Source organism: Chaetura pelagica, unplaced genomic scaffold, assembly GCF_000747805.2.
Source record: "Chaetura pelagica isolate M959 unplaced genomic scaffold, ChaPel_1.0 scaffold455, whole genome shotgun sequence".
Taxonomy (NCBI): domain Eukaryota; kingdom Metazoa; phylum Chordata; class Aves; order Apodiformes; family Apodidae; genus Chaetura; species Chaetura pelagica.
Window position 1 is genome coordinate 1,370,659 of NW_009953483.1, and position 9,802 is coordinate 1,380,460.

General features: G+C 37.5%; 1 protein-coding gene across 1 annotated transcript in view; it reads left to right on the top strand.

Moving 5' to 3' along the window:
* GPR126 (G protein-coupled receptor 126) overlaps positions 1–9,802 on the top strand; it is a 107,388-nt gene that overhangs the window by 48,192 nt on the left and 49,394 nt on the right. Inside the window, exons 4-5 of the mRNA XM_009998528.1 lie at positions 2,274–2,894; positions 7,717–7,785. Coding sequence (XP_009996830.1) covers positions 2,274–2,894; positions 7,717–7,785 — 690 coding nt within the window. The remainder of the gene's footprint in view (positions 1–2,273; positions 2,895–7,716; positions 7,786–9,802) is intronic.

The following is a 9,802-nucleotide window of genomic DNA, read 5'->3' on the forward strand; positions in this document are numbered from 1 at the left end:
TGTACATTTTTCATGAGTAAATAGGAATATGTTCAAAACAAGCCTGTTCACTCTAGTCCAGCTATCTTCCTAACAAACAATTTAACATAATTCTGAAAGAAGTCTAAACACAGGGATGAATATTCCAAGAATATACATATGTCCTTCCTCAGAGAATAAGCAGTTTCTCCAGTACTAACCTCTGAAATTAATCAGGATGATGGCTGGCTATGCAACAGTAGTCAGGAAAATTATCTCTGCTTAATGCTGATATCAGGATTCTGTTTTCTTCACATGCACAAAATACTTGTCGATTTTGTCCTTTCACTGTACAGGGAAGGTGCCAGTGGTTAAATCTGTCAGATGAGTATAGCAAGGTTGAGTAGACCTGTTCAGTACCAGAGGCACATCCTCCCTGTTTATTTCCTTTTCTATACTGTTTAAATGTGATCAGGTCTCTTTAACTCTGCGGACCACCCTAGCAAAGGCTAGGCAGTGCTCATACGAATGAGCTTTCTTCTTTTTCAAGTCTTGAATCCTTATACTTCTTCTGGAACACTTTCCATGTTACGTAAGGAAGCTTACAGTATAATTAACCCATAAAAAATGTCCCTGTTTTCAATGGAGAGTTGAGCACATTTTCTATCTATAAAATAGTTACAACATACTTTTGCCCTAGGGAAGAAAAAAAAAATCTATGAAGTAAATCCAGTAACTATAAAAGACCAGTTTTTTTCTCTCTTTCCTCCAGTTGCTGGAATCGCTGGGTTGGTGGAATGCTTTATGTTATTTTATTAAATAATATGTTGGTCAAATTATGTCCTTGTGTATATCCAAATATGGTAGATTTAAGCTCAGAGTCTTTGCAAGCAACTGTCAAAGAGAAATTGCAATTCCACAGACTACACAGAATACTTATACCTCATATATCGCTTTTCCTGAGTGTTGTGTGACAGTCACTTTTCCCTCACATCTCTCACCCTCTCATATTGAAAGGTTTTTGTTTCATTCTGAGAAGGAAACAGGTGTAGTAATTAATGTATGTATTGTGGCATCACTTAGAAATCCCAGAGGAGACTAGGTGTGAACTACTGCGGCAGTTACTCTTCAAAAAACAGTTTTTTCATTCTTGCAAAAAAGCTTCACTTGCAGCACATACACTGTGAAAATGTGTAAAAGAGGTAGCAGACATTGGCTGGAGGTGTGATCTGCCAGACATGTGGAGCCAGAAGTAAAGCTGAAGGCTGCTCCAATGTGGTCTTTTTGACCTTGATGCTTTTGCATGAGCGATAAGCTGAATCTTCTTTCTGTGGAGAAATTCACTAGAAGAATTCTGCTGCGATAAACATGCCAATAAAACCGAGCATATTTAGACTTTGTTTTGAAAAATAACTTTTTCTAAAATAGAATGAACAGAATTGTCATTAATGTATTCATGAAGAAAAAGCTTGTGTTGTATGATACTGGTTTCAAACTTGGTGACTGTTATTTTGCCAGTTCAAATGAGAATACTTAGTAACAGAGACAGAGTAATTCTGCCCATGCCTAAATAGCCTTACTGCAGTCCGTATTTGCAAGAAGACTAGTGATTTCTAGATGCTTGTGTAAAAATCCAAAGCTGCTCACCCAGATGTTAGCAAATAGTGAACAGCTTGGATATAAATGTTCAAGAACACATGACTGCAGAATTCTCTCAGAAGACTGCTGGGAACAAAATGAGAAGATGCCTAGTGCTTCACAGAAACCCGTTAACTGAATTCAGGAACAAAAGGCTTCAGTTTGCCAAGGAATGTAAAAGAGGCTTTCTTCTGTTGCAATATTTAGAAGGAGCAAGGCCTGAACTTCATTGGCATAATGCAGTCATGCAGACAAGTAATTAAAATAATATATCTTAAAAGCAAGTAGTGCTGTATTTTTCAAATAACTGATTTATTCCATTGCCTAATTTATCCCTAGTAGATCAATGAGTAGTATTTTGTATAAAGTGAGCTGAGGCAAAGTTAGAAATTAGTAGGTACTATGTTCTAGTATGGCTTTTAATGCAACTTGAGCTGTTGCTGTGTGTAGAACAGCATTCTCCATGCTATCGAAGAGGAACTCTGCATGTATTCAGCTACATGCATTCCAAAGCCAAATTCCCCTTCTTATGTGCTCTTGGTATGTTACAAAGATAAAAACCATCTGATGAATGTTTGATTTCATGAATATTACTTTAATCCCTGCTGCTAGTCTGCCTTTATTTCTATATGATGAATTGATTTTTTGTTAATTTACTTATCTGCTCTTGGTTCTAGTTGCTGTGTCTCTGAGGAATCAGAAAGTCATCATTCCCCAGGTTCCCGACATCGATGCTGTGTCTGTGGCAGAGACTGTCTCAGTGCCAGAGCTTAGCCAGTTTACTCTGTGCTTTGAAGCAACCAAGGGCAGCAGTGATGACAACGATGACTGGAAGGTTTTCTCCTACACTGATGCATTGTCGACAGAATTCTTCAGTTTTGGGAAGACCACAAAAGGCCATTTTCTGTCCATCTCAGGCACACAGTGTATTCTTGAGAATGCATTGCCCCGAAAAACAGAGTTTTTCACAGAAACCTTTCAACAGGTCTGTGTTGTAAGGGACAGCTTCTTGGGCAAAATAGGTGTATATGCCAAAAGCACCTATCATACAGTGCAGTGTCCAGGTATCTCTGGCAAAGTTATCCCTGGAAATGGGAGGCTGGTGCTGGGCTCTAACAGCAATGAAGTGAGCTCTCTAAATGGGGACATTTACAACTTCCGCCTCTGGAATTTTACCATGAATGCTCAAACACTAGCCAACCTCAGCTGCGATGTGAAAGGAAACATTGTAGACTGGGAAAATGAATTCTGGAGTATTCCAACTTCAGCACTGAAAGCAGAAAACAATTTGAGTTGTGGTGAGTATGCCTTGCCAAATCTTTTTTTGCTTATTTTCCCCCCACACTTCTGTGTTGTACTGAACATACCATATACCAGCATGGAAAAAATAAATAAATAAAAGATTTCCTGTGAAAGAAAACCTGCTAGGTCTTACCTTTTTCAGATTTTAGCTCAAGTCCTATTGTACACAGAGACTTTGAAAGGGTATAGAGTTGAATCCTTAAAGGAAAATTAGAAGTCCCATGGTATATTGAGTTGCTGCTTGAAATGATCTGCAGATCAAAAGTTTTCCTAAGCAGGTTGTTTATTGGCCTTCTACTCATGAAAAGGAGGTGACAGGCAAGTACCTGCTAGCATCAAGTAAGATTACAGTGGTCTCTGGAGGAAAAAAATGTGTGTTAACTAACCATTAAGTAAATGTTTTTGTACCTGCTGTTTGGCCCTTTAATTAGCCAGGAGTACTTGCTAGTCTTGTGCTGTGTGTGCAGAGCCAACAAAAGCAAACAACAATGCATATGAGACAGAAAAGTATGATAAAAGATTAAATTAGGGGAGACAGACAGGAAGGAAGAGGTTTTGATCTAAATCATTGGGTTTTGTCTTCCTGATGACGTATTATCAGTCCTTCTTTTGATTGGTAATTACTGAAGATCTTGCTTCCTCTAGATTACTCCAGAAGATAAATTTCAATACTTTATCAAAACTAGTCTTGTTTCATGGTTCAGACACATGATTCTCATAAGTGTCAAGGTGTATATTTCATATATGTATATGTTATTACAGCTGGTTGACAATTTTCTAGTAGTTCATTTTTTCCAGGCAAAAAAAATCAGAACTGAAAAATCTTTCTCACCTTGGATTAGAATTTTTTTAAAAAAATAAATCAAATCATGTTTTGGTTAGTAACAACTTTGGTGATATTTGGGTAATTATAAAATACGTAAGGGAAAATGAGAATCATGGCCAGCATTAGCCTATGCACACACATATGATGCTTGTGAAAATGCCATGAAACTCTATGTCCACAGAGGTTGAACCCTCCTATCCAAAACAATAAAGTAAAAGTAAACAAATACTGGTTCTTCCTGGGATCTCTTCATATCTAATGTGGTCCTTTCCAATTTTGCCTTCTTGCTTCTCTGACACTTCGTTACTTACTAATTTAAACTTAGTTTAAATAGTGTCAATATAATAAGTGTCTCCTGACAGAGCATCTGTCAGCACTCTGAGAATCTTAGCTTGAAACAGAAGCTGGTGTCATTAAGGCGTGCTTGTTTCTGTATCTAATAGCTCATGAGGGATTAAGGTGACTAAAAAACACATCTTGCTTGCTTTAGTTTACTCAAATCAAAACGTGAGTTACTCATTGACAGCTAGACTCGCTGGGACAGCTCTCAGCATGCCTCTTCTAAAAAAAATTATGCAATACGTCTATAAAATCACAGGCTCCTAGGTGCCTTCAACCCTCTACCAGAACAAAGAAAAGGCTGATCTAAACATTTATCCTGACTGATGAAGTCTTTCTACACAAAAAATATGTTGTTTTTTCATCAATATGAACTGAGCTGACAGGAAATAGCTTCCTAGAAAATATTACACCATTATACCATGAAGACTACCACACCACTTTTACTAAAACACCTACCGAGACCTCTGTAAGTATTGCAGTCTCATTTAATTGTGGCTGGAGTATGGATCCTGTTTTCCTTCCTGCTAAAGACTCTACAGTGCTGTGACACAAATATAATATCACAGCTGTGGTCATAGACAATACATTTATTTTCTTTCCACAGTTTTATTTCTTGGGATGTTGCTGTTAAGCATTTTCCGTACAGCAGAACATTATTTTAGGAAATGTATATTAGCATTCACATGTTAGGCCTAGATGTCTATACAAGCCACATTAAATATATCTACCTATATGTAAGCATTGTTATTTCCTCTAACTAAGCCTACAAGAAAGCTAAATCACTAGTTAGTATTTTTCTTTCAAAGATGTTACATCACCCCCTGTGATACAGGCTTTCCAGAACCAGATAATTTCCTAAAAGAAAATGCTGGGTGCAGTGCCATTTAAAAAATAGATACTAATCCCAGAGATGGAATTGTTAGAATTTTCTTCGTTTCATCTTCTTGAATAAAATCCTTCACTGTAAAACCAGCCTTCAACAGGCGAGTGGATGAGTCAGGCTATCAACCATGACTAAACCTGAGAGCAGGGAGATGACTCCAACTGATCAGACTTCGTTTAGCAGCTATGGAAGGTTTTATGCAGAAAAGAGGGTTTTGCTCAACTCCAATCGTGCTTCCCCAGGAAACAGCATGGAACGTAAAAAAACCCAAACAAACCAAGCATTTAGCAGTGACCTCAACATATCTGTGCCTGAACAGTGCTTACATTTTTCAAGGAGTGTTGTTTTCATGGTTTTTCAGACAAAGCTTTCACAAGCGGGTTTACGGAGCATAAAAACACTAGTGAATTGTTCCAGATAATCTTTTCATAGTTTTACCTTCTCCTAGTTTCTTCCTTAGACTTATGTTTTCACAGCTGTGCAATCATGGTGGGGTGTTTCTGGAAGACTTGATGGAATTCTGTTTTTATTGCTGTACCTTTGCACTGCTTGCATTTAAAGCTATATGTACACAGCCTGGGTATCCTGACTAATTTTAAAACAGGTAGCCTAGGTAACGATAGTGGTGGAACAACACCAGTTCACAGCTCAATGCAGGCAAACTGAGGAGCATTTGATCAGCTTCTAGTACTGATTTTGGAGCCTCCACTGGCTACACCTATAGCAGGATATGATCTGTAAGGGTAACATGGCCGCACATCTGTCCATGCCTGCAATTGCATTTGCTTTATGTACACTTCATGTGAGCCTTCATTCCTGAGTAAATTCTTAATTTCACTGTCAGGTTAAACTCAGGCTGGGATCTGTCTGCCTTAAGCAATTGAATGATGTTTCAGGCTGAGCTTATTGCCCTCAGTGCAGTTTCTGTATAGTGGCAGGGAAAAGGCTGTTCCAAAGGCCAGTGGATCTCAGACTGGAGAAGATGTCCCAGGGAAGTCAAAAGTTTTCTGCTGCAGGAGTGCCTGTTCCTCTCCACTGTCTATAAAGAAGGTCTAGCATGATGAGTAGATACACATGTCTGAGTTTTAGATGCTTGAAGTGAGATCTATCACACCAAGTGTCCGTAACACAGGTCTGTATCTGCTGTTCACATGACTGACCATGCCACTTGGCTTCATAAAGTAGCTTATGCCAAGTATCTGTTTGCAGCCAGATCAGTATATTTCTTTAGAGGACACTTTCCACTTTATGCCAAGTATCTGTTTGCAGCCAGATCAATATATTTCTTTAGAGGACACTTTCCACCTTAGTGGAAAGTCTAGCCTGTCCAGAATTTAACCCAATTAAAGCTTTAAAAAGCTTATTGAATATATTAACTGAAAATATTGCTCTTTAAGGTATACAGTCTTCTGACTGAAGTGTTTTGTAAAGTTGGATTGGAGTTTTTTAGTTTCATAAAATAGAATCTTTTTTTTCTGTACTCACTGAAGAAAATACAAAGGTCCAGAGATTTTCCAAGCTAACTTTCAGGTGGTCTTTCTATGATACAGAATTAAGAGGAGGTAACTTGGAGCAGGTTTTGTCTGTTTAACATTAGCAAATATATTTTGAAGAAAGAAAAAAATCTTGTGCTGAGGTAGTATGTTCACTTTGAACAGCCTTCCTGGAGTTCTTGGGAAGTGTACCAAGGAAGTGAATTTGCCTGTTATTTCTTAATGTATTTTTTTAAAAAAAGTGAGCTCTACCCTTTGTTGAGAATCATTTTTTTAAATTCTGCCCTCTTTTTGACAGCAATGCATGCAGTGATATCTGTGGCATGACATGATTTCTGTGTTGAGGCCCCATGCTTCGTCCATTCTGGCATTACAGGAAATACTTCCCTAATTATCTTTATCAGCTGATGGGTGGTGGCTCTTTAATTTTATGGAAGGATACGTTTCATGAGAGCACCTCATTGAGTCAATACGATTCTGAAGTGGTATAGCAAAAGATCAAAAGGGCAGCACTGCCAGTAGGTTCAGGTTAGGCCGTGCTCTGTGACCCATTATTTTCAACACAGTGTGCAAAACCAACTGGATCTGCAGCTGAACTGCTGGGATATACAAAGTGAAATTAATGCAGTTTCACCAGTTTTGTTTTTTTCTGTAGCCAGCCTTATATGCCCTGTTTTTGTCTCCAGATCATCAAAGTGTGTGCATGTCGTTATTAATAATTCAGTAGGGAGATAGATTTGTAACATTATCTGCTTATAAATCACACATACCAGAATGTTAATCACGCCCACACCCTGGGCAGAGGAACAAGTTTAATCACCTTTTGTCTCGTTGGTGTCTGTCACAGGAAGATTACTCAGAAGTGTGTGGTAGGTAACCTGTGCTATTGCAGTGGAGCACGGTCACTTCTCCGAGGTGCATGTTGTTACTTATGAAGATTTCATAAATCTTATGACCATACTGACCCCTCCCCTTAAAACTGTTTCACAGAATACACAGAAGCTACACTTATTTAATGCAATGTTATTTAGCAAAAAAAAAATAAGAAAACCAAGGGAAGCTTTAGCTTGCAAGTCAGTGGCATTTTCATGGATCCCTCAGCTGCAACACAAGAGGAAAACATGTAAGTCTTATAGGCAAATAGCAGTGTCAGTTTTACACTGAGACAAATTAGAAAGATGACTGTCACTGCAAGATATAATATATTTTGAGACATGGTCGTTCTTTATGCCTAGTAGCCTAACTTTTCTTATTATTTTACTTATTTTCTAAAGGCTCATACCTAATTCCCTCTTCTGCAATTGAACCAACCAGTTGTGCGAACCTGGGAAGCCTTTGTCAAGGTAAGAAGCCCAGGTCATTTTCACAGTTTCATATTTGTTAAATTTTATTGTCCTTGATTTTTAAATTAAATTATTATTTTCTTAATAATTACTTTTTAAAGGGTGAACTGTAATAAAAAATAATCATCAAGTGTGTGATTGTTCTGTAAGTACAAGAGTGGGGGAAAAATGTGATCGTTCTTTTAATAATACATTTTCCAAATAGTCTCCATTATATCAGAACTGAATTAATCAACTGCTTTCATTTCTTTCTCCACCTCTTTTCCTCCTGCACAGTTTGACAGTAAAACATTAACCAGGATAACATGTGGATACATGCTTTTTGTTTTTAAAAAAAGAGCAGATGTCAATAAAGGAACTGACTATTATTATTATTTTTTCCAATAAGCTATTTTGAGACTAGATACATTGAGATTAGCAGGAAAAAAATCAGCATCAAACTGCAAAATCCAACAGATACTGGTGAATGGAAGACTTGTTACAGCCCTTAGTGATGGTTTAATATTGTAAAAATTACCCCACACAAGAAATCACAAAGTGTCTTGGAAGGTCAGCTCAACTGAATGCAAGGAATAGGTGAACCCTAAAGATTTCCATGCCATGTGAATGATTGGACATGCAAGGACAGTTAATTCCTTCCACTTTGCCTAGATGCTGAGGGTCTATAAAAATGCTCGACATGAACAGCATTAGCCTGTTTCCACAATACCTTCATGAACACAGACCTGTTAATGAGCTGGCATCCTCTGTTGCAGCACTGTCTAGCTCTTTAAACCTTTTCATGCTGAATCGCGGAGGGTGGACACAGAAGACAATGAAATATACAAGGAGAGAAAGAAGTCTCAGAATTCTTTCAAATTTGGCATTTATAAGTAAATTAGGTTTAGCTTAAAAATAAAAAGGAAAATGTGCTCTGGTTGGGAAGTCAGTAAGAGATCTTTGTCAGTCTTCAGTTTACTTCTTCCAGTTTTTCCTGAGGTAAATTTGGTTCGGGGTTTTGGAGCATATTGTACTGTTCTCCACAGAGAAAGTGAGATGCCAGTTATGTCCATAATCAGATTTCCAACAGGACATTTCAGTCATCATACTCACAAAGCACAATATGATCTAAATACTACTACTCAAATACCTTAGGTAAATGTGACAGCAACAATTATTCAGTATTATTTTTTATACACATAAAGGACAATACAGCCACAACAGAAATGTCTTTGTGTATTCTCGTGGAAGAACTCTGAGAGTTTTCCCCTATAAAAATGGCATGGTGTAAAAGCAGAGAGAATATCTTTTATTAGGTCAGCTAATATGCTGCAGAAATGGACACACTTTCAGTGAAGCAAGCCTGTATTTGTAAAAGCTTAATCTTTTTTCCAGCTTTATTAACTTGTCTAGTAAAAGATATTGCCTTTAATAAAAGATGCTACCTTTCAAATTTGCCTCTTTTAACTTAGACCATCACTTCTTCAATAAACACTGTGAGTACTTTCACAGAGCTAATGTTCTTTCCTTTGATGAAAAATGTTTGGTAAAGTGTCACTGGTGTTCTGTGTTCATCAGTTTGGAAGGGACAGATCATATTTTCCCTGTTCCTCCTCATCATCATCATTGTCATAATGAAAATCATAAAAAGATGCCTGTCTATTTCTGTTAGCACTGCAGACTTATTTCAAACTGAGAGGCCATTTTGGATTATTTTTTTGTTCATTGTATGTTGTACAATAACACCAGTAACAAAGCTTGTGGATGCCAGATTGTTCCATCTACAGTCTGGTGAAAGAGGTATTTTCTCCACTATGCTTAGCATTTCATTCATTAGAATATACCTTCTTTAACAGCATTGGCTGAAAAATTTAACCATTAAGAAGCCATAAAACTTATCTCACAGACAGTATAGCCCTGAAGTTACATGGAAGAATAAATTTTTTTATTTGTTTTTATTAGAGGGTGTCACTTTATATATTCACTTTACCAGTTCAAACCCATTTGATGCAGTCTCCAACTTTTCCTTCTCTTTCCC